The sequence below is a fragment of the Podarcis pityusensis genome (assembly GCF_964106645.2).
Source record: "Podarcis pityusensis genome assembly, chromosome: 4".
In the NCBI taxonomy this organism is placed as follows: domain Eukaryota; kingdom Metazoa; phylum Chordata; class Lepidosauria; order Squamata; family Lacertidae; genus Podarcis; species Podarcis pityusensis.
This window is the reverse complement of record NC_138027.1, coordinates 54023381-54039523: the sequence shown is the minus strand read 5'-3', so window position 1 is coordinate 54039523 and position 16143 is coordinate 54023381. Positions and strand designations below refer to the sequence as shown.

Here is a 16143-nt window from a genome sequence, read left to right as displayed (position 1 = left end):
TACTACAATACCATCGAGAATCTGCTTATCAACAGCTTGTCAGAATGATATACAAACTGTAAACCTATCTACTAGCTGTCATTATGTGCTATAAAAAATTCATTTTTATTTTTTTGAACAACAGTAAGAACAGCAAAAAAAACCCAGATACTGTACCTTGTTAAGTTTACCAAGAGAAGATATAAGATCTGCCCATTCACTCGATGATTCAAAGTTCCTTAAAGCTTTATCAATTGCTGAAGAATAATTTCTGTATCTATAATCACCAAGCAGCTCCTGCTCTTCAGGGTCCATTTTAAATTTTCATAGCCAAAATGTTCTTGGAAACAGAAACAAAAATAAACTCTGATCAGATCTTAATGGCATTTTATATACTGTACTCATTATCTGTGAAATGTGTATGCAGTTATCCTTAACGAGGGTCACTAAACACACAAGATTAGCTGATTTAATGCTCTTCTTGCTGAATTAAATTCTACCAAAAAATGTGATCCCACTGCTTTGAGGTTGTAGTTCAGTTCCAAAGATGCTTTGAAACTGCAAGGACCATTCACTGTTTCATACAAAATCTCAGAAATACAAGCAAGTTACTCATCAGTTATTTTAGTGATAATGTGACATGATAAGATAATTAAATACTCCAAACTGCACACATTCACATAAACTAGAACGTCCCACTTTCTAGGACAAAATACCCGTTAACATTTAAGGCTGTGTTGATACTTGAAATAGTATTGCTACAGACATGTCTGTTTTTTTCTTCATCTAGAAACCCTAGTATTTTATATTAAAATTGCTCTCACTGGAATCAGATTAGTAATTTTTCTGTTATGGGAAACCAAGAGGTTTCTATTTATTCACTGTAAGAATGACAATAGACAATTGCTCTACTCGGTACTCGTAATTCGTGAATCCTATGCCGGTTCAGTTGTATAACCAAAGCATGGTGTTGCATGTCAAACTGCACTAATGGTTAACAAATCACAGTTTTTCAGGCTCAAATAAGCATCTAAAAATTAAAATTACTGCAAATTGGTTCAGACTACAACTTGGCATTACATGCACAAACAGGCTTGAGCCTCGGGTTTGTGTGGACTCTCTACCACTTCATGCACATGATTTCTGCACTTGCTTCCGGATTCTCAGCAAACCATAACTTGCAATTTTGTCTGAACTGGGGTAGATCACTGTTTGCCTACAAGTCAGGGATTGATTTTGGCAAACAAGTAAGCAATGGTTTGTCCAGTTTGGACAACATGACAACTCAAGGCCGGGCGCGCACACGAGCCTGCCACCCAAACCTTTTCATGCACATAATTACAAACCATATTTTGGGATTAAATTAACAAACATAATAGGAAAAGGCAGTATATATGCTACTTATGTTGTATATCAAACATTTTAACCAGCAGCAATGGAAAGGAGTCCATAATTATATATGGCAAGCCTGTCATTAGGGTCTAACAGTACACAGTTCACTACTAAAAGAAAATAGGTTTTAGGCATTTGTTGCAATTGACTCAGAGTGAAACTTGAAGCAGGTGTGGCTAGCCTGTGGCCCTCCAGATGATGCTGTAGTCCAGATGCGAGTTGTAGTCCAGAAACAGCTGGATGGCCACAGGTTCCAAACTCCATTCCCATGTGCATCACTTGGTTCAGGCTTCTTCAAACTCGGCCCTCCAGATGTTTTTGGCCTACAACTCCCATGATCCCTAGCTGGCAGGACCAGTGGTCAGGGATGGTGGGAATTATAGTCTCAAAACATCTGCAGGGCTGAGTTTGCAGAAGCCTGACTTGGTTTAATTGGTTTGCCAAACTTACCAACTGCATATATTGCTTCTGATACTATGTTTTCATTTACTTAACATTTAATAAAATAAATGTAGTAATTATTTTTTTGTCCATCTGTCAGGAAACTGATGTTTTAATTCACAGAGGCAGATGTAAACAGGAACTGAACACTTTCCCGGAAGCCTCAGTGAGCAAGTTAACAATTAACTCTTTATGAAGGCAAAAGCAAATGTAGATAGAAGGAGTTGCTTTCTTAGATTAAGAAAGCTGCTCAGTATGCTATATTATTTAGTGGGGGATCTTGGAGAAACATACCAGCCATTCTTATCATATGACTTTAGAAGCTACGGGCTGTATTTGCTGTAGCGCTAAGGGTATCTTTCCATCGGTGACAGCATTTTTGCTTACTATATGTAACAATACTCTCTCTCTCCTTCCCCTGCACACTGTTCCAAGGGTTCTCTCAAGGGAAATCGTATTGTGCTAGCAGAAGGCCTTGTCCTGGCTTCTGCAAGTGCAATGTCCTAGTTGAGTATGGCTCATATATTTTAATAGTCAATAAAATCTTCATGCTGGGCCTTTCAGCAGCTTTCATTAATATCAGCCACGTAGAAAATGATGTTGTATGTGCCACATCTTAATAACCATGAGAGAAAGTGTTGTGTATTTTTCAGGCAAATGGCCATGACTTCATGGTGGCAGGGGAGTTTAATAAGGGAAAGACACAGTCAAAAGAGGCCACAAAAGAGACAAGATCAACTCAGTATTCAGAACTGCTATTTGGAAACCCTAACGGCCTCCCAGAAACCAGTTTGAAGAAAGCACCAGCAAAAGTATCTATGTGTGTGGAGGTGAATTGTCCCACACAGCATGAGCCCCAGGTGACCAGCTAACATCTTTCTAAAAAGAGTAAGCTTCTAGCAGTCAAGGAAGTGACATATGAGACAAAATGTACAGCTGCTATTTTTCTCATTTTACTAGCCTTTTTCACTAGCCGATGCAGACTCTAGTCTAGTAGAAGTCCCTCTAAGCAGCTGTATTCTTATCAATACCTCCTGTGAAGCAGGCAGAAATATTCCTGGTCAAGGGCTGCAAGGACAAACATCCTCTATTATCAGAAGTGTGCAGAAGAAATAAAGTGATCAGATCTGCCCCCTAATCCAAATTACCTCTGGTTACGAACTTAATTCATTCCAGGGGTCCGTTCTTAACCTGAAACTGTTCTTAACATGAGGGATCACTTCAGCTAATAGGGCCTCCCACTGCCGCCGTGCGATTTCTGTTCTCATCCTGGGGCAAAGTTCTTAACCCGAGGTACTATTTCCGGGTTAGCGGAGTCTATAACTGAAGTGTTTGTAGGTGTTTGTAACCCAAGGTACCACTGTATATGTTCTGTCACTAAAATTTGATGGCTATCATTCAGAACCTTGATGGCCCTTTGTATACTCTAAACTTGAAGTCTGGTTTTCAAAACCCTAATTAAGAGTGTCACCAATCACTGGTAGCCTGGCAACTCACCCATTGCCAGCTTACATCTTGGATATGGTCCCTATGCCTCAATCAGTGAGAAGGGAAAACCTACATCAATTACAACATCTTGAATCAAATGGTGCACTACACCATGTAAAGCTGCACTGCTAAAATTCTTATTTTTAAAAGGCCACTAAAGGTTTGGGAACCATGGATAATGAGGGTTTGTTATCCAAGTATGACGGCCTTGAAAATGAACAAAGAACACAGGACAATTAGGAACTTATTCTGGAAAAAAGATCAAGTACAGAATAAAACAAAATGCACTAAAAGAAAAACAGCAACCAGACATTTGTTTTTAAAATGCAACTTCTGGTCAAAGCACACACAAGACTCATAAAACGGGGACAATAGACCATTCATGTAAATAGTGTTACAATGCCCTCTACTTCTCTCCATTTTGCTTACAGACAGGGAAAAACTGCAGCGTTTGGCAGTGATGCATTGTCCTGCGGAAGCCAAACCTGTTCTACCGAGCCTGTTTACTGGTGCTAAAATCAGTGCTTCTCTCAAATCACCCCCCCCCCCTCATTTCAGTCTGCCAGATCATTCAGACACACAATGGTGTGCAAATAAGGCGAGGTGGGGAAAGATACAGCATCGATTATGCAGTAAAACAGCTTTTCCTCCCCCCGCCCTTCTTTCCCTCTCCTCGCCTTTGACAGGCTGCTGCTCCTACATAGCAAACACAACCCAACAGCTGTTCTCTAGCAGCAGCAACATAACAGGCAGCTGCAGAAGCACCCGAGAGGGGGGCGGGCAGCAGGATACAGACAACCTGTAGAATCGCAGGCACTGCTAACCACGTAAACAAACAAAACAAACAAACAAACAAACAAACAAACACGTGTTTATGCCCTCTACATTTCTACGCCTGCCTATGTGGAGAAGCGAAGGAGAGCGCTGGTTTCCACCTTTTCCCCCTCCTCGGTTGAAATCAGGAATAAGCACCATTTCAGAAATATAGAGAGAGAGAGACATCCTGAAGGGATGCTTAAGGGAGAAAATGGGATGTTTGCTTTGTTTCCCCACCTGCGCTTCATTGGTCGGGGGGCAAAGGGGTCCCTTCGTGGAGGGAAGAAGCCCCACCCCCAGCCGTCCTCCCTATGCAGAAAAGGGAGGGGAAAGAGGAAGCATTGGCTGGCTGGGCTTCCTCAATTGCAGCAGCACATTGTCCCCCATCTTCCCTACTCACCAACTGAGGAAGGAGCAGGCGGCAGAGGCGTCGCGCTGGCTGCTGCTGCTGCTACTGCTGCTGCTCCCACCGCGGAGGAAGGGCTCGCGTCGCCGCCGCAGCTTCGCTGAGGCTCCCCGGCCGCTTCCCTCTCCTGCGACGTGTCTCGCAGCTGGGCGGGGCCGAGGCGGGAGCTAGAGACTACAAGGAAGGGCGGGGGCGGAATCTCCCGTCGCCATGGCGCCCGGGCTACTACGCCTCCTCTTCGCACCCTCCCCTTGCCCTTGCCGGATGGAGGAGTACCATTTTGAAGCGCGGGGGGGGGGGAAGGAGAATAGTGATAGCAAGATTTACGGGACCCCGCTTTTTCTATAAAGTGGCGCGGGGCCACGCCTCGTCCCCGTTATGGGCTTTCCAGCCGCTTGAGCATGGACAGCTCGCCTTAGCGATGTTTAAGCCGGATTCAAAGGCGCAGCTGCCCACCCCCACCCCGCCCCGCTGAGATGGTGCGTCCCAACATCGCGCGTTTGGGCACGTCTCTAGCTCCATCTGCTGGCAGAAGCGGAGACTGCAGGGTTGTTTTGGTTCGAGTGTGGCACTAATCTCGGAGTACATAGGTCGGACTGCTGTGGGCAGTTTGGGAAATGCCAATCTCGTAATTAAAAGAGGGGCTTAATCTGAGTCCCTGGATCCATTGGCTGGATCCTGCAAAAAAATCGAAATGATACTGTTGAAAGGTTGGGAGATGAAGGTTAGCGATCCTTTTCAACTCTTTGGCTTTTGGTTGTAAAGGTGTTTCCAGAGGGGGCTTTATTAGGTCAGCCGAGTCTAATTTTTATCTACGTATGACTGACATGTTTCTGTCCACACATTTTTTTAGTCATCAGTTTTGCATAGGTATTCCGTTATTTCCCCAGCCATCAGTGGGTGGCCCCTGATGAAATATTTCCATGCTTGTGTGTTCTCCGCTCAGTCACTACTCCGTGCTATCCGCCATTGGCTTTTCCTGTTTGGGGCACGTGGGCAGCTATTGCCACAAGAAGAGAGCAAGAGCAAATGTTACCTGATGTTTCATTATTGGTAAAATTGAGGATTGTGCTTTGGGAGTAGGGGAAGAATTTGGATTTCCCTTTGTAGTATTACTACTACTAATACTACTACACTGAACTTGTATGTTTTAACTATGGTTGTAGATTTTTAGAGGTACTTTTGGGTTTTTTGTAAGCCACTTTATAAATAAACCATATTTTGCAAAAAAATATCACAGCCTCCAGTGAGCTGAACTTTGTGTGACTGCTGTATCCCTTGAATGATCATTGCTCAGAAATAACACACACATACTGTATGTATATTAACCTAACCCGCCTTTCATATTCCTGCTCACTAGGATTGGATGAAACTAGTAGCTGAGCAGCAGCTTTTTGTGATTTTCAAATGAGGACCTCCTGCATCAGCAGCTGGAGGAATTTAGCCAGGGCTACAAATGTAGAACCTAGGAGAGACTAGGCTGAATATGCATTTCTGCGAGCTCAAGTGTCAAAGCTGAGCCTCGAGCCAAAGTGAGTAAAGCAGCCAAGCGAGTTCAGCAACCGGGCAGACTGTGTCCCTCCCCTTAGTGAACTTACAAACCCCAGGTGCCCAAGTAAATTAACTTGCTCAACAACAACATCTGCTGGTAGAATGCCAGCAGAGGTGTGGGAGCTATCCAGTGTAGCACAGAATGTTGTATGTCTTCCTGATGGACAGAATCAGGGGTGGGATACTCAGTGCAAATCAGTCCTGGACCTCAGGGAGTTAGTTTGCTCCCTTGGGGCCAAGGTAGTTGACCTGGGTAAACAGAGGTTTGTAGATGAGACCTTCATAGGACATGATAATTGCATCCCACTCAATCTTTGTTCCACCAACAGCTTTGATCCTGCAAATCTGCTCCAGCTGCTGGAACAGATCAGTGAGATGGGAAGTATTCTGGTGGGGGCTTCTCTGGAAAGCTCGCCTGTTTCTCCCAACGCAGCAGTTCTGGTTGCTTTTTCTGACCATGAAAGTGGGTGATTTGATCTTTAGGGACATGGATAACTGGGTTTGTGATTGGTTTGCTGATCATACGGTAACTTGGCTTTGAAAGAAAGAATATTTAAAAAGTAAACTAATAAAAAAACTTTAATCATGATGTTAAGAAGCTCTAAATAAGCAGGTCATTGTAACAGTTCATAATTTATTCAAATCTCACAAAAGTTCATGTAAAATACTATTTGCCTGATTCAGAGTTACATATATAGAATAGGTTAGCCGTACCAATATAATTGCATTTAATTTCTCCTGCAAAGTGCTTTTGCATTCTCATTTTCTTACAAGTAGTAGAGAAGTAAAAGAAGGAACAGCAAGCTTTTGGCTCCACTTTTTTTTACAAGAGGGATATAACAAAATAGTAGGAATTAAGAATTTAATTATAGGGCATCATTTTAGCCAGCATCTGGTTTTCAATGCAAGGGCTCATATGACAGGGATCTTTATTTTATTGTTTAACTCTGTTGGCTATGTCTGTATTTTCCTCCACATTGAATAATTACAGCTGGCAGCTATTAATCTAGGGTTACAGGGCATGGCCCTTGATATAAACAGCCAGCTTCTCTATTTTTTTTTTAAGGGTGAAGGCAGCACTAAAGATGTACAAAAAAAACCACACCACATGCAAGTAGTGACAGGAGGTGTTTGTGTATGTGGGTGAGAGAGATGCACATGTTTCTTTACGTGTGAAGTTGTACAGAGTAGTACAGTGTTTAAATTAATATTGTGATTGTAACTGACCACAGAGCAACAGGGAAACTTAACAAAAATTCTCCATCCATCCTCCTCTTTTCAAGAGCTCTACTCATTAAGAGCCAACTGCAACATCTCAGATAAGCTCCAGTTATTTTATTTATTAGTTATTATTAAAACAATTTATATAGCACTTCACTACAATAGCCTTTAAGTGATTTACAAAGAATACAAAAAATAAAAATCAGTTAAAACTATAAAAGAAAACTACAATTAAAATGCCTGCTGGAATAAAATTAGTCTTCAGTAGGCACTGGAGGCTCAGTAGGGAGCAGAAGCCTATGTGATCTCAACTAGAATGGCGCTCCATAAAATTGGACACATGCCAAAATTCACCAAGGTTGAACTGTTTTGTCACTAACAAACTGCCCGTGGGGCCCATCGGCTCCCAGGGGTAAAAGGGCCAAATACACTGGAGTCTCAGCTCCCTCATCAGGAGATTTGGGGGCTTTAGGACCTGCCATGTCAGTCCTGACCCACCCAGGGCAACAGGCATTCAGAAGAATACCATCACCTTTTCTTGTCTCATTCAGGCGCCTTGCTTGAATTCTGGACAAAACCGTTACTCCGATTTTGGTCACCCCATAAGCTGAATTTGGCCAACCCTCCTTCTCATGCACTCCCTTCTTGGTGTCTTCTACAAATTTTTCCATGAGTTTCACTAGTTCCTCTTCAGTGATTGTCTCACTCCGAAACTTCTTCTGTAGTTCTGGGCTACACATGGCCAAGGCCCGGACACTCATGACACTGGAGACATTCACTACTCTTCCTGTGACAAAAACAGATGATAATTGCACAATAACCAATGGACCACTCAAAGTAGACATACTGGGCAGACCCAAGTTAGGCAAGCCAATTATTTATAATGGGTCCCCTCTGAGTAACACTAACGTTGGGTACATGGGCACAGCAGAACCTCAGATTTGTATTTATTTGTATTGCTACCTCCACCCCCCCTTGGCTATGCCCATGATAGTGTACAACCCAATACTCTGCAGAGCAAGTAGAAATAATAAGTGTCATACAGCAAGTAAATAATGAAGAATAAATCACAAGCAAGTTTCATACACAAGAACAGAAACCTTTCTATGATGCCATGGAGATATTCTAAAATAAGAAACGGTTGATGGAAAATCTAAAATATATATGCTGTGTAATTTGAGTTTAATAGCTCTGAAGGCTATCACAGTGGCATTTAACACATACACACAGTGCTTTTTTCTGGGGGTACTCAACGGTATGCAGAAAAAAAGCACTGTATACAATGTTTGGACATTTCAAGATAGAATGCAGCAGTTACTCAGAGTTTATCAATAGTGCAGTATGATGCCAGTAATTTCACTAGCTTCTTGAAATAGCTAGAAATCTGAATCATCTGACAAGCTGCTGATTTTACAATATTGTATCACACAGAGCAGAAAACAAATCCAGTTTGCTCCCCCTGCCCCTTCTTTCTTCTTCAATAAATCCATGTGATAAACCTCACTAAGCCCTATCTGGCTTAGTTCAACTTCTATTTGTCTCTTGTTTCATGTACTACATCAAGAGTGCTATCCTATCCTCTTTACACGATGGCTGTAAAGAACAAGATCAGAGTTGAAAAGCTCAGTTGGTCTGTCTGTCTGTCTATCTGTTTGTCTGTTGTTATTAATTATTCATTTTGATTTCCTACCTGCCCTACTATAAGGTCCCAGGATGGGTTGTGACTATTTAAAAATACAATATTTACTTCTGCAGGATGAAAATGCAAAGCTCACCTTGTGGTTTAATAAGTGGTAATAACTCGTTGCAAATATTTCTGGTTGCAAAGAAGTTTGTTTTCATGGACACTTCTGCTTGTGTAGGAAACGGTGTGGGGTCCTCCACTTTTTATTGGGCAAAGAAAATGGAAATACAAAAATATGCATTAAGGTACAAATGCACACAGTCTTTCCAGCACGTACACTAAAAAGGCAAACAACATAGTCCACTTATGGTCAACGTTAGTTGAAATTACATTGTGCAGCTGTAACATTATTGAAAACCTTACTACAGCCTTTAACAACCTGGTGCCCTTCAGATGTTTTAGACTATCCCATCAACCCCCAGCCAGCTGTTGTACATTTTACTTGTTTGATAACCTGTCTGGTTGTTTGGGGGATTATAGGGTTAACTTGGAAACCTAGCAAATACCTCAAGGCTCAAATATCAAGTTAATTAAAACTCCTTGGTATGTGAGAATTGCCTCATCTCTGGCTAAGGTGCTTCATGTGATTGACAGGAATCTATATTATTGCACGCCACCCCAATCTCTGAGTAGTGAAGGATTCCAGGGGTTCAGGCATCGACGCAGGGTTCATGTTTCCTTTTGGAATAAGGCATGGCAGAGGCTGTGATGTCTTTATGATATAGAGTATATATACATAGGTAAAGGTAAAGGACCCCTGGACGGTTAAGTCCAGTGAAAAGCAACTATGGGGTTGCGGCGCTCATCTCGCTTCAGGCCAAGGGAGCTGGTGTTTGTCCGCAGACAGCTTTCCGGGTCATGACTATACCGCTACTGGGGCAATGGGACATCATGAGGCGTGCCAGAGTGCACAGAAATGCCATTTACCTTCCCGCCGCAGCGGTACCTATTTATCTACTTGCACCGGTGTGCTTTAGAACTTCTAGGTTGGCAGAAGCTGGGACAGAGCAATGGGAGCTTACCCCGTTGTACGCATTTGAACTGCCAACCTTCTGATGGGCAAGCCCAAGAGGCAATGGAGGGGTTTACAGCATTAATGCCCTAAGAGAGCTTTGCTTCTCCCACAGCCACAGCCTTGGATTCCAGCAGAAATCAGGCCTGGCTTTCTCTCTGACTCTCCAGCCTGCAGCTTTTGCACCCAGCTTCTAGCTCATATCACTCAACACTCCACCCTGGCCCTCTGGCACAGAGTCACTCCCTTCCCTAATGACTCATTAGCCAGCCATTTCAGTAACTGAAAATGTGCTGGATCCAGGGATTAGAAGAGGGGCTCAGGTATACAGCCTCCCCTCCTCCCAACTCATAACTATATAAAAGTAGGAGATGGGCAGTTCAAGGTGGAACTCAACCTGATAAGGAAAAACTTTGTAAACCTGGATTAAGGGACTGTTTCGTCCAGGGAAAGTAGATTGTGGTTTAATCCGTTTTGCTTTAAAGGGAATATACTGCTTTTCTGTAACTTTTGCACTGCATATCTTTTTCTTAAATATCCACATTTTTCTAGGTTTAGTAAACTTTAGAACTTGTTTCATAATCCTGTGTGGTCTTGGCTTATTTTTAACACCCTCAAGCTTGGAAGATAGAATACCACACTACCTTACGAGGCTTCAAGAAGACCCCAGGGAAATTTGGAGGCCAGCTGATAAAGGACAGCCTTGTGGAAATAATTTACACCTTGTCTAGTGGCACCTATTGTTTAAAGGGGGAGACTCGGTTGAGTAGAGGGGTGCACTCTATGCTAGCTGGGAACACCCTCTCCCCAGATGGCGCAAGACCTAGGGTGGCTGTCACAAACACACATGTCAAAACTGTCTAGGATGTCATACAATTTTTTAAACATGTTGAAGATGTGCAAAGCTCCCACACCATCTGCATTCACTTGAGTTAGCATTGTTTACCGCAGTTCTGGCTGCTTGTACATGCCAAGTGAGAGAATGACATATTTTATTGTGTCCAGATGTTTAAATTACAAAATAACAATAACACACAAACCCACATTAAATCTAGATGGAATAATTTTCATTTCTGTTGTAGAACATGAAATTATATTTGCCTTGTTAATAAGTACAATTGATTTTATGTCTGTGTACCCATGGTTTCTGTGTGCAAGAATAAAGTTAAGAGCAGGCTAAAAGTATCACCTCTCATTCAGAATTATTACTACTACTACTGCTAATTAGTAATAATAATAGATAGTTGCCAGCTATCCACCAGGTATCCTGTGTTTTACATTACTTACTTCCTGCATGGGACAGTTATGTACTGTATAGTGAGAAAGATCACTAACAAAAAATTAGCTGCTTCTGTCTCTGAAACTAACCAATAATCAAACTGCAAAGTACCTTTTTCTGAATGATTTGTTTGCTTGTCTAACTAATCTGATTATAGTGTCCACAGGAAATGCAAGAAGCAAATTGCATTTTTATCAAACGTTAATTGTATATGTTTTGCAGTTTTCCATCACAGATTATGCTTTGATGCATGCAAAATATTTTCTCATGTATTAAGAAACATAGGTTCAAGTGTAGCTCATCAGACATGAAGCTGCACATGTGTACATGCAGTGAATACAGTGGTACCTTGGGTTACGAACTTAATTCGTTCTGGAGGTCTGTTCTTAACCCGAAACCGTTCTTAACCTGAGGCCCGCTTTCGCTAATGGGGCCTCCTACTGCTGCTGTGCCACCGGCACTTGATTTCCGTTCTCATCCTGGGGCAAAGTTCTCAACCCGAGGTCCTACTTCTGGGTTAGCAGAGTTTGTAACCTGAGGCGTTTGAAACCCGAGGTACCACTGTACTCATATGAAAGATTGGTACACTGGATTATTTACATGCAGCTCTCATGCTTAGTCCTATTTATGCATTTTCTGTGTTGGAAAACAGTAATGTATGAAGCTGCCCTGAGCTGCAGGAAGGAGCAGCTCCCATGAAAATTGCAAGCAGTGTGGCAAATATTTAACTACTGCACTAGGTCCAAAGTACACTGTTAAAAGTACTTTACCCAGTACTTAATTTTGGTCAGAGGTCTCAGCTCAGCATCTGTTCTTAGCCCTAGGCTCAGCCCCAGAATATATGAAATAAGGTGAATGAAAGTTTCCTGACCACCAAGTAACTGAAGTGAGTTCAACTTCCCACTCATCAGGGACCAACAAGATCATTTTTGTATCAGACTGCGGTGCTCCCAGAAACTGAACACTGTTTTTACCTTTGAAAGCAATCCCTGCATTGTTGATCAGCACATTTAATCCTCCATACTTCTCCTTCAAGAAATCGCGTAGGGTTCGGATACTCTGCAGGTCATTTATGTCCAGTTGGTGGAACTGTGGCTTCAGCCCTTCTTCCTGCAGCTTGGCCACTGCCTCCTTGCCCCGTTCCACATCTCGGGCTGTCAGGTAAACATCCCCAGTGAACTGCTTGCATAGAGCCCGCACGATGGCCAGCCCAATGCCTTTGTTGGAGCCAGTCACCACAGCCACTGGAATGCTCTTAGACATCCTCTCTGCCAAGCGGATTCTGATCAGATAGGACAGGAGACACCTTAGGAAGAAACACATCCACATAACCGAGCATGTTTTCTGTATGGCGTCAGAACATCACAGCATTATTGCGCTACCTGATAGCACAGCATAATCAGCAAGAAAACTTCAAAAACAATTTGCTGGAGTAATTCCATAAATATTTTTTTTTGCTCAAAAAATCTTGTGACACCTTTAAAAAAACCTGTGAATTTATTGTGGCATAAAGGGTTTTTTTTGGTCTGAAGCCAATTTGCCAGACACATGGAGTGGCAACTTCACTGGATATGTACATTTATCCCTATTGCAAAGATGAAGGACTGCCTGAGTTGGAGCATGTGGTTTGGAGTATTGCTTTGAAACCTCCATTCCCAGGGTGTGCCTATTGGTTCTTCCCGACCTTTGAATATTATTTTACACATTATTTTATTCTGCAATTTACAGAGACGTAGCAGGGAGGCCATAATCTACCCTGGGGTTTTTTTTTTAGATTATCAACAGAATTGAGCAGGTTCACGCAATCAAAGAAAAAAGAACAAGAACTTACCCTGCTGGTTATGTTCAGCGCCTGCTGTTGACTCTCTTCCGCCTTCCCTTGCACAGAGCAGGCACAACAAGGTTGCTATGGTGGAAAGGCTGGAGGCCCGCCTTTCCTGGCAGCTGTATAGAGCCTCAAGCGTTTAAGGAGGAGGGGGAATATTAGAATGTAGCCTATAGGAGAATCTGAAACAAAACAGATGCAGAGTGTTGAGTAACTCAAAGATATATCTGCTCCTCTGGGTATTAGCTTTGTGCCCTCTTGTTTGTTTATGCAACAGTCTGAAGTTAGGTAACATATTCCACATTCAGGAGTATTATCTGTGTATGGGAGATGAGACATGTACAAACCTAAAAGCAGCTTTTATGTTTGCAAGTATGCCCTCAGGAAGAGGGAAGGGAAAAGCACTTTCCACAGCCTTATGTTTACTTAGAAATAAATCCCACTGAGTTCAAAGTGGATCATTTCTTAAACTAAAGTCCTTGCAATAGGGGTGTCTGCAAGTTACATTCAGCTTGTGTAAAACCCGTGTAGCAACATGCACAAACTACAACACAACAAGTGCACACTCTTCACACAAACTCGAAGATGTGTTAAAATAGTTTGCGCCTGTGTTCAGACCTATGTGTAAACAAGCTAAAAATGGTACAGTTCATATCATGTGTCAAATTCATTATAATTCATCATTTATAATGTGGCTAATATGTGCTTGGTGCTGTAAACAACAACAAAAGCCCAATATAAGTTCCTGCTTGGAGGCTCACCATTATTATTATTATTGTATTTAGTGGTGAGCCTGAAAACAGGAACTTGTACTGGGTTTTATTTTTCAAAATAAGAAAAGAAGGGAAGGAGGAATTGGAGGGAGTGTGGAAGAAAGGTTGAAGAAAGTAAAAAGAAGAAAGAGAGAGTACATGCATTAGCCTACGCATAGAAAGCAAGTGGTGGTGGTGGGGACAATGCAAGGACAATGCAAGAGAGAGAATGAGTTTAGTATTATTTATTAAATTTGTACACTGCCCTTCATCTGAAGATCACAGAGTGGTTCACAACATAAAAATACAAAATAATTACTTAGGGAAGAAGTTAGCACAAGAAATAAACACTGAAGACAGAAACTAGCACAAAGGAAGGGAGGTATAAACGGAAGATTTGTGGTTGGCAAACCAAGAGGTTAAGGAGAATAGAGGAAAAGGAACAAAGAAGCACCAAGGCCATGAAGTTGATTAGCGGCTAGAAGAAGTTGAAATCTGACATGAAGCAACAGAGGAAGTCAGGAAAGGGAAATATATACAGTAGAGAAGTACTGTAACTAAAATGAGGAGAAAATAAAATTACATGAATGGAAGAGTTGAGATTATGTAAAGCATTTCTGCCCACCTAAGCTCATCTCCTTATTTCACTGCAGCCCCCTGTGCTGCCAAATGGTGCCAGATCTTCCACAAAAGTGTGGGATATGGCACAAAGGGCTGCAGGGCAAGTGGGTGGTGGTACGATTGCTGAAAATTGGGTGCTTCATCTTGTACAAGCAGAAGCAGCCATGGGTGGTGCCCAAAGGGACTGGGAGGGCAGCCCAACAGTTGTTGTTGTTGTTTAGTCGTGTCCTACCCTTCGTGACCCCATGGACCAGAGCACGCCAGGCACTCCTGTCTTCCACTGCCTCCTGCAGTTTGGTCAAACTCATGTTAGTAGCTTTGAGAACACTGTCCAACCATCTCGTCCTGTCGTCCCCTTCTCCTTGTGCCCTCCATCTTTCCCAACATCAGGGTCTTTTCCAGGGAGGTGGCCAAAGTATTGGAGCTTCAGCTTCAGGATCTGTCCTTCCAGTGAGCACTCAGGGCTGATTTCCTTCAGAATGGAGAGGTTTGATCTTTTTGCAATCCATGGGACTCTCAAGAGACTCCTCCAGCACCATAATTCAAAAGCATCAATTCTTTGGTGATCAGCCTTCTTTATGGTCCTGCTCTCACTTCCATACATCACTACTGGGAAAACCATAGATTTAACTATACGGACCTTTGTTGGCAAGGTGATGTCTCTGCTTTTTAAGATGCTGTCTAGGTTTGTCATCGCTTTTCTCCCAAGGAGCAGGCATCTTTTAATTTTGGACTGCTGTCAGCATCTGCAGTGATCATGGAGTCCAGCAGTAGGGTCAAAGCCAGTCACAGGCCCAGTCAGCCCCTGGCTGTGTGTAAGAAAGGAGGGCAGGTGGGGCTGCCAAATTTGTCTAGAAAAGGAGGCTTACCAAAACGAACAAAACATGCTCCTGCATTTCATTGCTTGGGAAGTGGGATCTGCAGCTAAATATTGTCATATGGACTATTCCACTTCAGGATTCTAGTCCCCACCTCCATTATGTCCACTTAAGTTCCCATTGGGCTATTTTCTCCACTGAGCCCCCCAGCCCACTTTTGCAAATCTTATGTTTTCCCCAAGCTAACTGCTACTTATTTCTTGTGTGTGGATGGTACTGTTTTGGCAAGTACTTGGAGAAGTGATTCCTATCATACTGTGTATGATGATAGGTCAACTTCTCAAGATTCAAAATTAAGATTAATTGATTATTCAAAAAATAATGCCTAAGTATTATTGGTTTTTAAAAAATCATTGCAGTCTATTGGCACTGAGCGGGAGAAGAAGGTACAGCGCTGCTGGTGAAATTATTCCCACAGGTAGTGTTTCCATTGTCACTGAGATGGCTCTGTATAATATGGCATTCATAAGATCATTTATATGTAGAAAACACAATTTTCCCCATCACTTGTATAATTTTTAAAAACAAAACAATACAGGATAAGTGCATCTCTCCCCTCTCTGCTTTATGCAGACCCCTTAAAATATAACAACAAAACCAGAGGTAAACATGGTCAAGCCTTTTATTTTTAAATATGTGCTTTATCATCAAACATGAAAATTGCATGCATGTATATTGTTTAGAAGACATTTTTATTAATCAAAAACAAAGATCCATGAATATTAGTTTCAGTTTAATTTGTACGGGTGTTAAGAGATCCTTTAACAGAGAAAATATTCAACTTTTATTTTCTAACAA

At 42.2% G+C, this 16143-nt stretch overlaps 2 protein-coding genes and 1 long non-coding RNA gene across 5 annotated transcripts in view; 1 reads left to right on the top strand and 2 right to left on the bottom strand.

Moving 5' to 3' along the window:
• Positions 1-4654, bottom strand: part of DOP1B (DOP1 leucine zipper like protein B) — a 65810-nt gene extending 61156 nt beyond the window's left edge. The window contains exons 1-2 of one of the 2 annotated variants that reach the window (XR_013986041.1): positions 4517-4654; positions 157-319 (exon numbers count right to left, since the gene is read on the bottom strand). Coding sequence is in view for 1 of the 2 variants with exons in the window: in XM_081004407.1 (XP_080860533.1) it covers positions 157-294 (138 nt within the window). In the remaining variant the exon portion in view is untranslated. The remainder of the gene's footprint in view (positions 1-156; positions 320-4516) is intronic. The other variant, XM_081004407.1, reaches the window with a different exon arrangement.
• Positions 4655-4818: 164 nt separating this feature from the next.
• LOC308476714 lies at positions 4819-7496 on the top strand. Its single transcript, XR_013986066.1, has 2 exons — positions 4819-5246; positions 5883-7496. It is a non-coding gene; the product is annotated as an uncharacterized lncRNA (long non-coding RNA).
• On the bottom strand, positions 7006-13241 carry LOC308476687 (carbonyl reductase [NADPH] 1-like). Of its 2 annotated transcripts, none has more exons than XM_081004489.1 (4): positions 13101-13241; positions 12244-12575; positions 9070-9177; positions 7006-8081 (listed from the first exon to the last, which is right to left on the bottom strand). In XM_081004489.1, the coding sequence occupies exons 2-4, from the start codon at positions 12530-12532 to the stop codon at positions 7645-7647; spliced, it is 834 nt and encodes a 277-aa protein (XP_080860615.1). In that variant the 5' UTR covers positions 12533-12575; positions 13101-13241; the 3' UTR covers positions 7006-7644. The 2 variants fall into 2 exon arrangements, with proteins under 2 accessions (XP_080860615.1, XP_080860616.1); XM_081004490.1 differs by having other exon boundaries at positions 12244-12551; positions 13101-13207.
• Positions 13242-16143: the final 2902 nt, after the last annotated feature.

Coding starts and splice junctions, on each gene's coding strand:
- LOC308476687 (XM_081004489.1), bottom strand. CDS start 12,532: ATGTCTAAGAGCATTCCAGTGGCTGTGGTGACTGGCTCCAACAAAGGC. Junction 9,178..12,243: donor TGCAGGGATTGCTTTCAAAG/GTAAAAACAGTG, acceptor CCCAATAAAAAG/TGGAGGACCCCACACCGTTT. Junction 8,082..9,069: donor ACCACTTATTAAACCACAAG/GTGAGCTTTGCA, acceptor TTTTTGTCACAG/GAAGAGTAGTGAATGTCTCC.